At 38.3% G+C, this 20,147-nt stretch overlaps 1 protein-coding gene across 2 annotated transcripts in view; it reads right to left on the bottom strand.

Moving 5' to 3' along the window:
- EPHA3 (EPH receptor A3) overlaps window positions 1-20,147 on the bottom strand; it is a 230,366-nt gene that overhangs the window by 150,559 nt on the left and 59,660 nt on the right. For both annotated transcript variants that reach the window (XM_064468604.1, XM_064468610.1), the window contains exon 3: window positions 3,185-3,845. In XM_064468604.1, coding sequence (XP_064324674.1) covers window positions 3,185-3,845 — 661 coding nt within the window. The remainder of the gene's footprint in view (window positions 1-3,184; window positions 3,846-20,147) is intronic.

Here is a 20,147-nt window from a genome sequence, read left to right as displayed (position 1 = left end):
TAGTTAACTAACATATGTGTTGGCTAATGGGAAAAAAAAAATATGAAAGAGTGGCTTTTCCAACATGTTCCCCAACACACCTTACCTTATACAAACCTACTCCCTCCAAAATACTGAACAGATGCAAAAGTCTTTCCCAGACAAGGGGTTAAATCTTAAGCAGTTAACCTAAAGTACACCACGGAAGACCAGAATTCCTCAAGGCAAGGTATACAACTCGCTTCTGAGAAATCATTTCTCCACACATGCACAATACAGAGGACAAGGATAGTCACATCAAAATTGGTCCTGATTCTTTAAGTGACTGACAGGTACGTATCCTATGTGTAAAATGCTTATTGGTTGGTAGGACCCAGAACAGAACAATAATATCCCCAACAAGAACCAGTATGCTGAGTAAAGCCAATAGTCCAAACTTGGCTTTTCAGAGCTTAGGTACAAATATATTATAAAAACATGTATATGTTTTTATACGTGTATAAATACATATATATACACATATATATACATATATAAAAACATGTCTATGTTTTTATATGTACATGTACGCCAGTAACAAAAAAAAGTCTTGAGCCTTATGTTGTCTTTTCCTGGTTACACAGAGCACAGGAAGCAGTCATGGAGAACGGTACAATTTGTTATTTGAGAGCATGACTATGCCTTAATATTTTTCCAAGTACCAAGAAAAGCTGTTCTAACTGAAATGTAAATAGGCTGATCATATATCATTAGGGTCCTTCATTTTAATCTTTAGTGATAATCTCCTTTGAGTGCAAAATGATATTGTTTCCAAAAGCAGCATTATGGAAACAAACAAAATCAGAAACAGTCTGAACGTAGGACCAAGTAGTGACAGACAGTAAGTTGCTGAATGCTTCCAACTACTGTGAAGACAAAAGTTTCTATTATGTATTATTCTTTCAAACTTCAGCTAAAACATTTTTTCCCTAAATAATTACTTCATTCCAGCCCACACTTGTAACACCATTTTGGGTCTTCTTTAGACTCTACAATCCTGTCTCTACTGCCCTTTCGTTGACAAAAAAAAAAAAACCAAAACAAAAAAAACCCCTTGAACCCCAACACCCTAAAAGAAGGAGCAAGAGAAGGAGAGAAGAAAGAGAGAAGGAAAGGTGCAGAAGCAGCTTGAGCCTGGGGTCAAAACTGAACTTTTTTCCGAGCTTTCCAACTCCCGCTGAGTTACCGATGCCAACAAACGGGAGGTTTTGAATTACTGGCTGCTTTTAGAGTGCCACTTCAATCACATCACACTGAAAATATTTGATAAATATGACTTCCAATAAAAACTAGTAAAACATTATATGTTAAATCAGAATAAACCAGAAGGACCTGTCGCTATCGTTAATGGTTTCATCATATATCACTCCCTTGATCAACAGTTGGTGAAGAAGTCAAAAAAAAAAAAAAAAAAAAAGGGACAGGGGGTGAGGGGGAAAAAAAAAATAAAGAAGAATATAGTAGTTCTATGGTCTGATTTTGTGCCTTCCAAATCATGTATGATATACTCACACATGGATGTGAACTCACTCCTAATCTCTGCAGAACTCAGTAGGAGCTGCCTTGCCTACCCAAGCATCTGAGAACCTGTTTTTAATAGAACAATTTATTTTATTTTACTTTATTTAGCTCAACTTTTGCTCAATTGGAGTCTGACACTTTCTGGAGTGATTGCCTTTTTGTCTCATGTGTAACAGAAATTCTAAACCAACACCTTTCAACCATTTACAACTACGCAGGGTCTGTAGTAAGCAAGACTATATACAGTGGTTAAGAGAGTATCACTTACAGTTTAGCGTTTTTAAGTGTACCTAGAGGATGCCCTAGATAAAGCATTTCTGAATAATAAAATATCCTTTTCTGGATTCAGCTCTTAACAGAAGTTTAACTTGTTTTTCTTAATATCAGTATCTAACTGCAGAAAAGCCTACTCCAAAGACTCAACTCCCCAGATTATTCATTTTGAGGGCAAAACCAATTTAAAACCTCCTTAAAAGCAACACCAAGCAAAACACACTGTTGCCCCCTTTCCTCCCATACCTCCCTGGCATTTTCTGAGAAAAAGTCACCTCAACTAGAGCAACAGTTTTCACAACAACCTGGCTGTGGTTTTGGTGGGTTCCTAGTAGCTCCCCAGGGCTTGCCTGTTTGACATTAAGATTGCTGTAGGACTAATGAAAAAGGAATAGGTACTCTCTCAACCAGGTTCAGGATACTTTAAATTTCTGTTCTTATGGATATATGCATATGCACATGTACACAAACACACATACACACACCCCACAGCATATCAGCTACTACTCCTTCTATCCATCGTATTTCTACATATTACTGCTTAACTTTTACTTCATTATTTAATGGAAGACCCTTTGCCACAGCCAGCACCCTTTAAGGCACACTGTGAAAAGAGGTTTAAGATTCAAGTAGCAAAAAACTTCAAAATGTTATTTTGTAAAAAGCAAAATGTAGACTATCATCATTTTGGTTGACATTAAAATTAGGTAAATATAATATGCATTTCTCTAATGTTTAAAAGACCATTTCTGGAAAAAAATCAAAGTCCCTGGTGTAGTCTTGTTCTTGGGAGCATTCACATAACCACAGTTTGCAGAAACCAAAAGTTTGGAGAAAATTATTTTGAGTTAAATACATGAGTATTCACAAGAATGCAATTTTGAAGTTCAAATATTGATTTTTCCAAATGTATCTGCATTTAGGAACTATGCTACCTGTTTTTTTCCTGACCAATCCCAATTAATCAACACAGCTCAGTAGCAAATATTATACATCAAGCCACAAAGTCGGGGGGGGGGGGGGGGGGGGGGGGGCTAGCGGGAATCACACAAAAAAATCAAATATTTTGACACAAACAATGCATTTCAGAAAACTATAATCTACTGAAAGGAAGTCCAAGAGTGGTAAGAGAGACTAGATTTGCTACATACTGTATTAACTAAAAAAATCAGTTATTGACCCTTACCAAATATTTTTAGCAAATTACATTATTTACACGGATTAAATAAACCCCATTTTCATGGTGTTTCCATGAACAAATTCATTTATCTCAAGAATTTGGAGCAAATTAACAGGACCCAATACACAGAGTAGGGACACAAGGTGAAGCCCCTGTTAATAATTGAACTATGAACATGGAGCGCATTGTTACCTTGGCACGCAAAGCCTCTTTCTTCATAGCCAGCATTACACAAGCACTTCCCTATGGGCACTAGCCATTCTCCTTCTGTACTGCAGTACATCTTGGGTGGCTCTTCTTCCTTGGAATGATTGACACAAGAACCCCTCACCTCCACCAGTGACTGGGAGTCCATGGGTACCGTATCTGGAAACATGGCGAGGTTCTTGACAGTGAAAGGGCACTTTTTGAAGTACACTCGCACCGAAACTAAGGCAACACACGCACCTACATCTTGAAAAGCCAAGTAAAAACCTTTCCTGCTCACAGGCCCCACCTCGCGGACTTCTGTATTCAGCTTAAGAATTCGGTCCCCAAGATCCATTTGGGTGAAGCTCTCATCAGCCGCAATGGTGTCGATCTTCGTAAACTGGTGCTCTCTGAACTTTACCAAATGGTCATCATCGGACTCCATATAATACAGATTGAAGGTCTCTTTGCAAGTGCCCAGAACTAGAGGGATACTATTACAGTCCCTCAAGGTAAACTTGAGCTCCACATATATCTTCTGAGCTGAATTGCGTGGAATCCAGTTTGTTCGCAGCCAATTGTTTTGACTATGATCCATAACATTGCACACTTGGTAAGTTCTGATTGGAGTATAGTGCTCATCAACACCACTAATCTCTTCCCACTGGGGAAAAAAAAAAAAAGAAAAAAGAAAAAAGGAAATATAAAATTAATGAGTATACCAACAAAAGATCACTTTTAGAGACAAAAGCTGTGAAAAAGCAAAAAACACTTTGCTTGGACATCAGAATAAAACAGACAAAGTCTGGTTGAACTTACACTTTTTCCTATTAAAACATACAAACATCTTAAAAGAACACAAAATTCACCATTAATAAAGACACCTTTTACCCAGTTATTTCAGAGAGGCATAAAAAGATGCTACGGCTGTTTTGCATTATTAAAAACCTGTGACTTGTTAAACTATATGCAGTGCTGTCCTTTCAATCATGATCCCAATATGTCTTTTCTACAGCCACACTTACCTCAAACAGAACAGGTTCACTAGGACAACATCATATTTTCACTGTTGGAGTCAAGTTGTATTTCAAAGATTAAACAAGACTTAAAATCTTACCAGACAAAAGCCAATGGCTCCCACTGAAATTCCATATAGTCACAACAAAATGTTACAGTTTTAAATTTATTCAAAGCATGACAATTGATTTTGCTTGGAATATATGTCCTCTGGACAAACAGTCAAGCTTAGCCCAGTTTCCAGAGTTATTAAAAATTACTGCCAACTTACCGTATCTTGGTTACTTAATTCTTCTGTGGACTGTATAGACTATGACGCTAAAACTGTTTTTGAAGAATACATAGTCATAATTTGTTTTTACATCAGTCATCAGCTAACAAACTTACTTGACCCAGACAGGGAAGGAATGGGTTTCCTATTTGTGAATTACTCATGTACCAGTCCTACCTGATTTCTGATGACACACTTACTAGAGAGAAATATTTACCAGTCATAGGAAAAAGAAATCCTATAGGAGTACTTAAAGTAAATATTTCCTGTTTGTCATTTACCATACACAACAAAGTGACTTAAGATGCATCTTGCTTCACTTTCTCCCTGAATGGACAACTAGGACCAATTGTTTTTTCTTTTTTTTTTTTTTAAGGTCACAGTTCTTCAGCTTTTATCCACACAAAAACTGCAGTTGTTCTATATTCCGAGTCTTAAAATGCAAAATGAAGAGCCTTACCACTAGAGTGCAGGAATTAAAACTCCAATTACAATGAACAATACCTGTCACAGTATCACACCACCACTGAAGTTGAAAGAAACCCTTCCAGATCTTCTAGCCCAACCCCCTGCTCACACAGGCTCAGCCAGAGCAGGTTGCTCAGGATCCTGCCCAGTCAGGCTTTTGAATATCACCACGGATTGAGACTCCACAGCCTCTCTGGGCAGCCCATGCCAGTGTTTGGCTGCACTCAGAGTAAAAAAGATGGTCCTTATATTTAAATGGAATTTCCTGTATTTCTGTTCATATCCATTGCCTCTTGGCCTTTCACTGGGCACCGGAGAGAAGAGTCTGGCTCCACATTCTCTGTACCCTGCCATCAGGCATTTATACACACTGGTAGGATCCCCCTGAGCCTGATCATCTTCTGGTCTATGCTTCAAACTTAATTACGCAAACAAAAGAGGTAAACTCCTATCATGATAATGAAGTGCATGTTAACAGAGCATACGGTAGCACAGCAGCTACAGAAATCCTTGCATCGCCGTCACCCACATACACAGCCTCTGCAAAACACAAAAATGCCGCCCCACGCAACCAGATGCAGTGCAGTTGGGGAGCAGCAGAGCTTAAAACAGAACCACCGCATGGTACAGAAACTGGAGGTACGAAGTAGACCGAATTAAGTACGTTGAGAGAAATCACTGCCATTCTTGGGGGAAGAAGGGAAAAGAACTTCTACCAGGAGAACAACTTCCCTCAAAAATCAACTCACATCAAAGCTAAATTTAAGATCTCAGTCTAACAATTATTCATTTTACATAAGCACCTTTAACTGAAGGATCTTAGTGTACTGCAGAGCAAACATTAGGAGATGAAAGTACTATTCTCACTATACCAACAAAGAAACTGAGGTCTTGGTTTTACAGGACATGCATCACACACATGCACAAAGAAACAAAGAAAGGGGGGAAAAAAAAAAGTGGCCACATCAGAGTAACATCTGAGAGTTCTCAGTCCCAACTCACTGACTTAAGGAAGTTTTGCTGTGACTAAGAGCTGGTCTGCACGATGAAATTGTCCACGCACCACTGAAGATGTGACTTTAAATCACGTATTTAAACCAGGAGATAAAACCAGTATAAATACTCTTCCTTTAATTGAAACAAAGTTTACTTTAGCTCCCTTTACAGATCTGACTACACACAAGTTTTATCTCTCCCTGACTAGTTCTGCAGAGTTAAAACCACAGTCTTGGATGTACAGACAGCAGCTGAAACGCTGTAGCAAGCCGTAATACGCTACACTGCCAAAGGCAGCTAGCAGTACAGAGACTTTCTGAGTCAGAGTAACTACACTAGGGCTCATGGCCGTTTCAGAGCCGGGTGCCACGTGGCAGCTCATCATACAAGGACGAGCTCTTGCCTGCATAAGAAGCAGCTGGACCCTGCTTCCCAGCCTCTGCCAAGTTCCCAAAACTGAGTGGAGGACCCTCCTCTGCCAGATGTCCTCATACAAGTACATCCCCTGAGCCAATAATATAATCCTGTTGCAAAAAGCCATTCAGATGCCATAATTGCCTCCCCTGAAGCTGGATGTACCTATTTAACTACAGGTCTTACCTGGACAAATGCAAATTCAGTTACAACTGGATGAAACTAGATAGATTATATAATGAAACAATTTTATGGACATTTAAAGCAGTTCACACTGATTTATAAGTGATCTACTTATCTCTTCCATGTAATTTCTAATCAGTTCAACATATTTTACATGACCCGTGGGAGACAGAAACAAAATCAGGACCTTGCAGAATTTAAAGCATCTCCCCAGCAGATGTTATTTTTCTGGACAAGTCCCATTGTAAATTTTTCCTCAGAAGTTTCTTATCCAACATGCTTACACAGACAGTTGAATGTAGACGTACAAATTGTGCAACAAAGGTGGCACCTACTACTATGTTCTTAATCTAGAAGTAGCAATGTGCAATTATCACCTCATTAATTTGTAAAGACCACACTGCATGGAAACAATTGTAGATTGCCATGTCAGCCCACTTACATAACAAAATTTTAAATCTACTATTTAATGCTGAAGCATTGCTGAATGGAAGCACCAATCTCATACTGGGTGCTAGCTTGACCGAAATACTTCGACTGTTACAAAACTACGAAGACTGCAGCTATCACTTTAAAAAGAGTTAAGGTGAAATAAGTCACTGAAACTACAGGAAGAGTGTCCAAACCAGAACATGCACTAGACTCAAAGCAGGTTTGTGGTTGCAGTAATTATGATCAAGCTAAAAAACAAGCGGTACGTTTGCATTTGCTCATACATTGCAACTTCTCCCAGTAAGCTATCGTAGTGCCATCCCCAGGTGATCTTTTCTCTAAACAGATTATCAAGAAAATTTCCCTTCCATGACCTATGAGTTTTTTCTATTGAGTGAGGTTTCTCAAACACCTGTATTTGTAGTTGTTTTAATTTTTATTTCTGTACTTGTAATTCATGTGTCCAACGTGGCTCTGTAGGGAGGTGGGGAGACGGAGCAAGCTGTTTTCTTATTCCAGGGATGGAATGAAGGAAAGAAGAACATAAACCAAAATGCACGTTGCTTAATAAAATATTGAATGTTTTCTTACTTCATCATTATTATCAATTGCTCCTGTGTTGATTTCAGGGGCTCAAATGAAGGTGAGCTGTCTTTCACTGGAAATCCTTATATAAGCATCATTTATAAAGGACTTCTCAGGCCAAACCTGTTCTGAACACACATAAATCAAAAAGTTCCATATTGTTTTATTGCTGCAAAAGGCTGAACTCATGCCCACTTCAGATCAAGGGGAGACTACATGTGTCCTCTTCAATGAAAAGTTGTGCTGCTTTAGCATCTCTTACTCTTTTCCCAATACTGCTCTTGCAGAGCCACCTCCCCCTTACGCTGCACTTGAGCAAGAAGTATCAGATAGTATCCAAACAAGACTGTGTGTCTCTCACAGCATTTCTTTTCAGCACTAGAAGTCTATTATCATTACTTAGAGGATAAAAATCAATAAGCAAACAAACCTTTAGTAGTTGAGAATGTATACTTTAGCTTTATAGAGAGGCATTGCCACTAAAACATGCTGGCTGTTAAGAAGCTAAGTGGCAACAGGATGCAAACCTCCTGTGCCACCCTGCCACACAGCCTAGCCAATATTACAGTATTCAGTGCAATTTTGCTTTGTACAGGCATCACTCTGACCTATATTCCCAAACAGCTAGCTGAAATAACAGAACTACTAGGGAGGAGTTAAAAAGTAAAGGAAGAAACAAAAAGCGTCTAAGGTATTTTAAACACATAAGAAAAATGCCGATTTGCTGAGGGTGTGTGGGAGGGGGAATTCAGCTAAAAGAAACGCGCAGAGGTACTATTTCATAATTAAAGTGAGTCTTTGTATCTTAGGCCACAGGACAAAGAGAACAGTATTCCGAGTATGCAGGAACCTGGAGAGCTGGGGCTAGAACAGGTCACAAGGCAGAGCCCTATAATAAATAATAGGAGACTGAAAAGTCACGAAGAGGAATTCAGCTAAAATGTAGACAAGACAATGAAATGCAAAGAGAATAACGCAACAGAGAGAAAAGCCACACTGAAAGAAAACTTTAGATGTAAGGCAGATATTTACTCTATATAGGGCAACCAAATGATAGAAAGGGACATACTTCTTCCTACCTTCTGCACTGAGTCCAGTCTGCTGCCATCTTGGCTTCCCCTCCTCCCACCTCCAGCTTCCCAGAACTATTCCCATCCCACGGAAAACTAGCATGGGGTGGTGGGCTAATGTGTATTGAATCAACTCTCCTAAAGAGTACATCATGCAAGCATGCAACCACTAGTGTTTCTGCAGGAACAAGAATGTAATGCAAGGGGCAAGAAAGCACCCAGCAAGAAAATGAAGTACAGCCACACAAACTTAGTTAGCACAGAAACACATCCAGAACTCAAAAAAATAAATTCTGAGGATAGTGCATATCCCCATACAAAATTTCATCTTGCTGAGGCTTAGCTAACAGAAGGTAAGAACAGTTTACGTTTTCATCACCCAGATAGATGGACAAGATAAACCAGAAGGTATCAGAGGAATAAGCAGAAAGATGAAGGAGAAGCTGTCACAAGGAGACAGACAGACTACACAGCAGCAACAGCAGAGAAATACTGCAGAGTATTTGGGCACAGGCACTTTCCCAGGAGTTCGGAAAGACCAAGAGAAGATTACCTGAGCCAGGAAGGAAGGAACTGGCACTACATAATACTGGGGAGGAAGGGTGTAGGTGGGAGCTAGGCTGAGAACTTAAAGAAATATCTGTTGAGATGCAGGCAGAACAACTGTACAAAAGATCTGTGCTTATACCATGTAAATCAACAGCTGTGGGACCCAAACCTAATTCTCACCTCAAATACATGCAATTACTTAGGTAAGTAATGGTCCATGGGGCATTACACTTCAGAGGTGTCCCAAATGGCATTTCTTTCTTTTAGTACTGTGCAGCTACAGAACAAATGGGTATTTATCAGTCCTGGCTATGTTTAGACTGGAAATTAGTAGCCGGTTTCTAAATACTGGAAGAATGAAGTTACAGGACCATCTTCCAAGTGGTCCAATAGGGATGATAAATCCAAATTTTCTTACAAGAGAGTTTTATAAACTTACGTCAGGGATTTTATGACAGCGTGATCAGGGAGCTGGAAATCTGAGGCTGTGATATGAGGCTTTGGGTGCTGGATTTGTTCCTATTGTCAAGAGGGAAAGAGCAGAGGTGTGACCACCATTTCTGAATTCACATTATTACACAATACTTCGATCACATCACTCCAATGCCTTCAGGCACCTTCAACACTTTTGAAACTTATCCGGAAGTTCCGTAGCACCACTCCCACCCCAGCATGTAATCTGGCTTTTGGAAAGCGTTCTTTTGTTTGCTTTTCGAAGAAAAAGTTTATTAAACCTTCTTTGGATACTGTTAATTGCAGGAAACAAGAGAGTGCTTTCAGTGGTACAGAAAAACCTCTGAGACCCCCAGAGAGAGGGTCTAGTTCATATGCTCTGGTCATACTGACTGACAAAGCTGGGACAGGAAGGATTTTCTTTTCCAGAGCAGATCTAGCAGAGTGTGCTGGACTTCTGGCTTTGTTTTTTTCTTCCATTTTCTTTACCAAAGGGAATGTACAGAAATGAATGGAGGCCATTTGCTAGGATGCCATGAGCAGTCTCACTGAAAAGTTCCCTCTCAATGTGGGAATCTAGGACATGAGCAGTCTCCTCAGTTCTTTCATCCTTCCTGTGACATACTTGAGTTTTTGTGGTTTTTTATCCTTTATAACAAAAATCTTAAGTTTACATTAAGAAATTGACGGCTATTTTGTGATTTACAATACAACACATATGCAACTGCATGATTCCAATACAGTAATTTTTTTCTTTCAGTGTCACATTACTATAAAACTCCTAAAATACAAAATTCCAATTAAAAATTGAGTTTGGTAATTTTTCAAGGCCCCTACAGAACCCAGGCAGCTAACTCCCCAAGACTCCATTAGCCATCTCAGGCAATGGTCTAACAAATTTTATTTACAACTTTATTCTCCATTAAGAAATTTGGTATGATGATATATTTGGTATGATTTGGTATGAGCACCATTTCAGGTAATGTCCAACTGTCCTTTAACATAAATTAATAATTCTAATAGTGGCTAGATGGGACATAACATAAACTACATAACCACTGTGCACACTAGAACACAAACTGGGAATACAGTGCTGAGAAATCAGAAGAATAATAGTAACTCAGTGAAATTACTTCAAAATCTCACAAAAACATCTTCACATGCTAGGATGTCCCACGCTTGCTGAGCACAGCAGTCAAATCATTGCTTACTTCTAATTTTTAATTTTTTTTTTATTTTTGACAGTGTAATTGCTTTTCACTATTTGTGAGGTGTTCACATAAGCCTATACAGGACCACCATTCAAATTCTACCTGAAAAACACTTTTTGTTCTAATACTGAAAACTGCCCCTGATCTCCTCTACTGGCTCTTAGTATTCAGTACAGTTTTTCAGCCAGGAAAAAAAACCAAAACAAACCCAAACACCATTATTATGCCTTGCTGAGCAATGACAGAAAAGTATGCATTCCCATGTATGCACATTTTCTGCCTTCTGCTATTTATTCAAGCAATTCCCTTCCCAAACAAAAAAATAGGAACAAAACGATAGGAATCCCACATTTCAGATAGTCAGTGCATGCAACTTTTCAACATTTCACTGACAGAATACCAACTAGCTAATAATTTTTTTTTTCCCCCCTCCTTTGGTTGCCAGGCAATCACAATAAAAAGAGGTAAGCAAACAAGCCATGCCATGGGTAACAGAATTAGTGAAGCCTAGTTTCCTAGAAATCGGTGTCTCATGCTTTGTCTCCAACATGGACTGATGTCTAACAAAAGGTGAACTCAGAGAAGTCTCATCCTCACTGGGAGCATTAATGCCATCTCTGTCTCTCTCCCTCTTCCTTTCTTTCCTCCTATTGCTTATTTTCAGAAGTCTTGCAAGGACTTATGCCTTTGGAGACCTCTGCTCCTCTGTGAAACTGTTAAAATTCACCTCTGAATTAAAAAACTATCAAGAGGGATCTTCCTTCCCCTTGTATATACACACACTTAAGTGCAAACACGTCTGTGTAGTTTCCATTTCCTCCAGAGATTATGCTAAATAGAAGGTAATGTCTTCACATACAGGCCAAGCATAGTATTTAAAATGGCTAAGATTAGTGTAGACACTATGCATTTCTATTACGGTTTTAGTAGGAAAAAAAACAAACCAAACTTGCAAGCATAAAATCAAAATGATCAAAATGTTTGTTATGAGCTTAAAGTTAGGGATATGAGGGTTTCATGCAGCACTTGGAAAATGCTGAAATATTCCAAAGCTGAACAACACACATTGAATTCCTGTAAGTACTGAGATCACTGATCAGCAGGCATTTGAGATATTACTCTATATTATACTAATATCATTTACAATTAGTACTCTCCTCAGTAAGTCATTCTATATGAAATTAATTTTTAACAAAAGGAAAAAGTTACTGCTGGCAGCTCAGCAGAAGTCCTGAGTACGAGCTTAAAGTAGACATTCCTGGTGAAAAGTTAATTCCATTGGAAATAAGAGATTGTCATAATGAAGTACTTGAAATTTTTTTTCCCAGTTTTTCCAGAATTATATTTCTTCGTGCTAGAAATGTATAAACATTAAGTTCATTTTCTTATTCTGGAAAATGGAAGTGCTATCAATAAACATTCTTAACCAAAGAAATTCAGTTCCAATAACATCCTTGTCAAGTTGTTACTACATCAAATTGTTTTGTATATTTGTTGTAACAGTTAAGCATCCTTCAACATTACACAATGCTCTCTGCTATTTATCTTAAGCGTGGGAAATTAAGCCTCACTGATATAAATCTTTCATTTGCTTTTTGGTGTATATCTGACACTTGCCTAAGAATCATTGATCTTGCTCTCAAGGGACATTTGCCATTAACTTTAATAAGAGCATGAGCATAGCCTGAGTCAAAATGTTGAAATAAACCCCCATCTCTGAAGAAAGATCCCTTGTAAAATAAGCAAGACTTTCAGAAAGGTCTAAAAACTGAAGAAATAATATTGGGTGGGGGGGAAATGACAACAAAAAAGACAAACCATCACCATTACAAATCTTTTATATCTTTATAAAAGATAAAGAACTTTTATACCAAACGACCAAAAGATCTACAGGTCATTTTCTGACAACTTCCTGCTTATTACCTTATTTAACCGAAAATATAATTAATGTTAAGCATGAAACATCTGGCACACTTAATAACACGGCAACCTAGCAGGCGAAGACTGACTCAGGCATGGGAATATTCACCACTTATTTAGATAACATTTGTATTGTTTTTAGGTTTTCTTTTTTTAAAAAAAAAAAATTACTTTGCATGAGAGGGTTTGACCTAAATGCCTTTCAGTATGATAATAGGGAATTCTATCATAATTAAACACATATATATTTATTTCAGTCCAACACTTGTTCCTCTGTTGCACACGGTCTGATATTTGAAACATTTGCAACATGGTCAAGCACACATTTGGGAAACAGGTTGCAGGATTTAAGACAAGATTAATAACTTTGATGCCTCCTTTGTTTCAGTACTTAGATCTTCTGTTAACTTTTTTACTGTAATGTTAAATATATCCAAATTCAGATCAGTAAGGGAATCAAGCTTTCACATATGTTGAACATGATTCTAATGTATCCTACTCAACTTCATAGCCAATACCCAGAGAAAAAGGACTTTTTCAGTTAATTGAAAGTAAAAATATATTCAGGGAGAGAATTCTATAAACACCAGCCAAAACTGTGAGGAGGAGCGAGGAAATCAAACAGCCAACAAAAATTAGCACACATTTTAGGACAGCTTCAGCCTAGGAATAAAATAATTCAAATCTAAATGAGAAGTGGAACTTTCCCACATACTGTACAAAAGTTTAACAAAGTATTAACAGAATGCAAGAGCTCTGAAAGCTTGCTATTAACAAAAACCCTGTAACGACCGCATCATAGAAAAATGCATTCCAGACCAGCTCATCAATATGAAAACACTTTCCTCATAACATTGCCAAAGGTGCTGATGCAAGGCCCATAAATACCAATCAGCTGAGATCAGAGGACACAAAATTATCTCATTTGGGAGTTTAATAAATTTAGGAGGCACCATGGTAATTTTCTTCTGTATTTGGCTTTCAAAAGGCAATGAAATTACCTGCTGGTACTGGGTCTCCCCCCAGTTTTTATTTTCAGCTCTTTCTAAGTTGCAAATGAAAGAAGAGGAAGTTGAGCAGGAGTTTTCTGACTAAGATACACACACGGTGAAATTATCATAACCACTGCATAAACCCTTCTAAGACACTGACTTCGGTACACTTTCTCCTAATGCTGTTTTACTGGTCTATAATTTTACATCAACCAGACATAACAGTTAAATCAAAAGGTTCTACTGGGAGACAAAATAAGCATATTAGAATTTAAGGTTGAAAGGAAGATATATTGATATAAAGTTAAATCCAACAATATTCCGTCTAAGATCCACCTAGTATTACCATTGTGTTCTTCTCACTCTTTGTTCAGTTATCCACTGAAGCCTCCACATTTGCAGGAGGAAACAACACACACCTGATGGTGTATCATTGTGCTCAGGAGACTCTATTCATAGCCTCAACCTAAAAGTTGGGTTTTCTTCACAACAAAGCAAAACAGTTTAACAGTTACAACCAAGACAAAATCTTAACTTCTTATCTGATGGAAGCTCAGGTGAAATGAGAAAGTCATTAAGAGTATCCAGGTATTAAATTTGGCCATCCAAAACCACCAGGTCTAATGGAAAACTCTTACCTAACCTGTTGTCTGTTTTGTTTTTTTCACTTTTTTTTTCTTTTACTATAAAGCAAAGCGAAAATAGGGAAACTCGGGGGGTGGGGGGCAGGTGGGGTGAGTGTGTGGAAATCATAATTTTCCCTGTTTTGGGTTGGGGTTTTTGTTGTGGTTTTTTTTTTTTTTAAAAAAAAAAAAAAAAAAAAAAAAAAAAAAAAAAAAAAAGGAAAAGACCACCCTTATCCTCCCTACATGAACATGCTGTTCCCAGTACGTGACCTGATAGGGGACTGGAAAGATGGAAAGAAACTGTGTCCCACAACATGACCATAGAATCATAGTCTGGTCAGAAATATAAGACCTTAAAAGAGACTCTTAAAAATAAGACCAGACATGGAGGAAGATGGAAAGGGTCAGAACCTCCTCCCTCTACCTGTTACAGCTGCATCATCCTCTGCTACCTACAGCAATTCAATATATATTGTCACAGTGATCTGAGTATCTTTCAAAGTAAATAAACCTCGTTTCACCATGGCATAACAAATGTGTACATAATTTCACATAAATCTCGACCATCTTCCTCCCTTGACTGGTAAACAAAAACACCAAAAGTGTTGGATGCACTCATGCCTCAGTTTTTAAAGAATCTTCATTTGGGAAGTAAAATAACATAATAAATAGGGTTATAAAAAAGTGCAACTATGTTATAGGTAGTAAGCACACATAAACACACAATATTTGAGAAAACAAGAGTGCACACCTTATCATGGGAATATTAGACTAATAATTAAACTAAACTGCAGAAATAAGTAAAACCATTTTTTTCCCATCTCTAATTGCTAGACAGCTGAGTAGTGCATAATTAAACTTGTAAGGACAGCTGATTCTCACCCTTTCCAAGCAAAAATCCTCTAAATCACAATAAGGTAAAAAGGTCACTACAATGAGGAAAACATCAGACTGCCTAACTTTCTAACAGACATCTGAACCCAGCATTCAAATGCCCATTCAAAGCTTGGACAAGCAAAACATTTACAGCATTATTCTTCTCTAGGCTGCACGTCTCCTCGAGAAACAGGTTGCAGTCTTATTTATCTCACAGGTTAAGCAGATTTTTCTGGGAAGTTCTCAACACAACAGTCCCCATAGTTGAAATCTGTACCGAACTACCGCTCACATAAAAGTACCTTTCATCCAAATGAGCTTTTGTACAAACTAGGTAAGATTCAGCCTTTAAGCATAGCTATTTCAGAGATGGAAATAAGCAGCTGGTTAGTACAATGGGTACTTCAGCAAGCAGAGTTTTATCCAAGATGGAACTCACCCAAGGCTGTGGACATGATAACCTGGTGAAAAATTGTGTCTTCAGTAATTACAGCTAAAGATAATTTTGTACTTCGTGTTAGACATAACACTTTCAGCTATATGGCTTGTAACAATAAGCTCCTGTTAATATTTATTACTATATAAAAAGCATCAGGTCCTCCAGCGTTATCCTCTGCTTCACCTAAAGCACTACCTCTGGATGTAGCCAGGCAAGTACTGATGGCAAACATTTACAAAGAAATGATCGTCGCATAGTCATTCAAGAATGGAAAGAAGCCAGCTCTTCTCCAAACTATTTGCTGGTTAGGTAAATCTGAAGATACCCCTTGCCTACATTTATGCCTCAGTTTTCTAATACATAGAATAGGAGCAAATTAATAGCGGGGAGATTTGTTCGTTACTATTTTAGTTATTACTTGGACTCTAAGAGTTAATCCTGCCTTCATTAAAAAAAACCCTAAACCAGTAGCAAATAGTTTCAGAAGCAGCAGCAAGCAGAAATTTTTAAGCATGAAACCATTACTTAAATAGGAAAACACCACAACAGAGAAAGTGAAAAACATTTGTGGCACAGTAACACTTGAAAATTCACATTTGAAAGCCTCTGCAGTTTGTTGCTTTGTATTTGCCAGCAACACACATAAACACAAAAGTATTTACATCAAAATGCGCAAAACAGGTGCATAATATAGCATTTCCCTGGTACAGGCAGTCTTTCAAAACAATGTATTTTTACACAATGGCATTTCCTACAGAAATCCCAAACCACCCCGTGTTTTCCTATTGTCATTAACACAACACTGAACGTACAGTGAAATTCAGTAGTGTTGTGCTGAATGTAACTGTAAAAAGCACCAGCTGGCTGTATTAGGAATGGCATTCTTCCAGGTCTCAAATGTCTTATTTATATACAATGGAATCCTGCCAGCTGTTTAATATTTAGGGCTAATAAATATAATTGGCAGTACTACTGCACAAGGACAAGTAACACAAATACACATAAAACTACTTCCCAACAGAAAATCTGATTTGTTCTTAGATGATTAAACCAAAGATGGATGGACAGTTCTGAGCAAACTTTGCATAGCTGTCTTTTTTCTTCTTTAATCCAAACAATATTTGCTTGTTTTCTAAGTGCAAAACCGAACAGAAGAAAATCCCAGGCATCGTTATGCCAGCTGCCCTGAGACCGGTGTAGCCTTCAACCAGTGTTTTCCACAGACCATGAATAAAGAGAAATTGGCAAGGATAGTGTGCTGAGGTAGAGAGACAGGATGCAGCACAGGTTTCCAGGGTGGGAGACAGTCCATTATTCATTCCATAGAAAGTCCTGGATCACTCCGGAAAACAGTCAGCCAGTACCAGCCAGTCCAGAAGTGATACTTGTTTCCACAAGCAATTCTTCTATCCATGTGCAGGACAACTTTACCTCTCAGAAACAGATTAAATCCGTGTTGAGTGGAAGCTGAGTACAATGCACCTGAGAACACAAATGTAACAGAGCTGCCCTATGGACATGCTCTAAGATTTGTGTCCCTATTTCCAGCTTTCTGGCAGTCTTGATGTTGGCAAGGGCACTACACCTTTGCCAAAGTGACAGCGTAGCAGACTACTGCTGAATGTAGTAGCCTTCTCTCCATCTCAAGAGGGTCAGCAAACCCAAAGAGTTGTGCCCCATTACAAGCAGCTTCACAGATTCTGAGAAAAGCTTCAGGACCTACGGCCTCCTACTGCCTTTAAGATCAACGCCACTGGATGTAATCCTGAGCAGCAGACAGCGAAAGACAAGTACTGTGACTCCTTCCCTTCTGTAAGACCCTGATTCCCTTGAAACCTTCTTCTGCCCCCTGCCACAACCTAGATGGAGAATTAATCTAGAAATGGGGAAGTTCAATTTGTGTGAGTGAAACATAGTTAATGCTTCATAACTTCATATGAGAGGACAATTTAATCTGAAAACTCAAACAACTTCCATGACAGATGGAGCCCACAGCCAATTCCATAAAAGGCTGCTTAGTGTAATTACCATAATTTAGAGCCATTTGGGTTGTTTTGTTTTGTTTTTACAAGGCAATGCTCTTTTGGGATACTCCTCAGCTAAGCAGAGTTCCACGCTCAGGCATCTCCATGTTCCCATCTTCAGCATCATTTCTTAATAACGACTTGACCAGTCATTCTTTTCACTCATCACTTTGCACTTTAAAACTGCACTATTAAGTATGGTTAAACTACAGAGTTCACTGTCATGACTACCAGTAAGAAATCATGTTAAAAAGGGATCCACTAATGTTAGTCATTAACCACAACTTCTCCAGCTTCAACCCAGCTGACACAAACAGCTATGGCATCCCATTGCCTAGATGCTCCCTTTCATATAGATCTTCATCCAGTGTCCAGACTTACCTCTCCTACGCCCCAGTCGCATATTTCAGCTGTAGCAATGACCACAGCCTCCACTGCCTCCCTCACCTTAGCTGTACGCTAAGAGCTTATCTTTCAACCTCTTTATTCTGGCACTGAGGAAGGCCTGTTTCAGAACCAGCACCTTCCCCACGCAGAAAGGCTTTCAGTCTGGTACATAAGAGGTCTCACCTAAGATCTAACACGGCCCCTGCCTCCCTACCTCAGCTCAGAGTCAACTCACTGAGCCTGTGACAATAGGTTACCAGAAGACCATCAGCAGTTCCGCTGTCAGTATGTGATGTACTTAATACTATAATCCTCCTATAATAAGTCAATAAAACCCAACATTTTTCCTCCTCAGACTGCCGTTTTATTGCTGTAGAAAGCAATACACACGATTTTCTTGAAGGAAACAACATCAGAAGTCCTGTCTCTGCCATTGTACTGTCTCTTTTAACGGGGATAAGCCAGAAATAGTTATGAGATGCACCTGAAAAGCATAACATTGTTTCCTCCAATTCATTGCTTGGAAAGTACTGCAAAAATGACAATAAATAAAAATAGATTTAAAAAGTAATAGATGTACTACCACATCGGATCCTGAAAATTAAGTGTGTGTTGAAATCAGAGAAGGTTCATTATGCTTAAAAGGCTAAGTTAAAAATACCTCTAAAGTATATTATTCTTTTGTCTGGGTTAAAAGAGTAATGGTAATTATTGCATTTTTACTGTAATTCTATGGAAATTAATTTTCTTTCCATGCAATTAGGAAAAGTTAGTTCTATGCACATATTTCCATAGTTATTTTAATTGAAAAATATGTTTAATACAGGAACTCATAGCTTGACATTTCATATTTTCTAAAGATAAATTCACTTCAGTTCAACAAGAAGAGAGTAATTAGACTGGGAATTCTGGAAACAGCCCAGATATCTTCTCAACCTCTGGCTAAGTTGCTCTTAATTTCTCAAGGCTCTGAAACATTATTAAACAATTACTTTTCATATGTCAAGCTAGGGATGAAAGAGGAACTCATGTCTAATTTCATCTGAGATAAATAAACAGAAGTAACTCAACCAGGACTTTAACCAAAGACTCTTGACAAGCGACGGCATTAGCTAATATTCACAGTTCTATAATATAGCAGTAAGTTGGAGATGCATCATTTTCTAAAAACTCTGTTCATTATTTGAGAAACTGTACACATTGGGAAATGGAAAAAAAAGTAAGCATGTCATGGAAATAAGTAGTTTTACATGTAGGAAAAAAAACCGTCCGCCGTAGCGCTATAGCCATCGGGCAGCTTTGGGGTTCAATCAGTTTGGGTTTTGGGTAAACAGAAGCTCGTTAGATAAAATAGCTCAAAAACAGACACACAAAAAAGAAAACCTTGAAAGAAATCTATTGTTCACACCACGTTACCTGTATCTTGCACAGCATCTTTGCTGTAGACCTAGGTCATAGGTCATTGCAAGCCCAAGGCGGAGTCAAAGGTCTCCTAGGAATAGGATACATGCCATGCAATACTGAAAGTACTGTCATATTTTAGAGAAGCCTCACAAAGAACGTCAACTTCAAATCTCATTATATAGGTATATTTGTATATCTACTATGTGGGAGGTTAACAGACATTCGCAGGAACACAAACTCCTGACCTGTAATCCTAATAACAAAATTCCTCCGTAAGACCTTGTATGTAAATATCAGGCTTATATTTCATTTTCTAGCTTACTATGGTACAGTGTAGCACAACGTGCTTCAAGAGATACGCTACACTAATTAGCATCAGTACTATCAATACCTTACTGCAGAGATTAAATATGGTTCAGAGAATTATTCTAAAGCTAAACAGGGCTCATTAGATGTAATGCTGAAAATATTTCTATAGCTTACTCTTATTTACTCAAGCTTCATTTCTTTGCCATAACTAGCTTGGCTATAAACATACTCAATAGTACAGCACTGCAGTTTTTGTATTCAAAGATTCAAATCTGCCTGACTTCTAGGTCCTGTTGTTGAAAAAAAGAGTTAACCTTGCACTGCTCTCAGTAAGACATCG

Source organism: Phalacrocorax carbo, chromosome 1 (genome assembly GCF_963921805.1).
Source record: "Phalacrocorax carbo chromosome 1, bPhaCar2.1, whole genome shotgun sequence".
Lineage (NCBI taxonomy): Eukaryota > Metazoa > Chordata > Aves > Suliformes > Phalacrocoracidae > Phalacrocorax > Phalacrocorax carbo.
The sequence above is the reverse complement of the archived record's forward strand: the minus strand, read 5'-3'. Positions and strand labels throughout refer to the sequence as shown.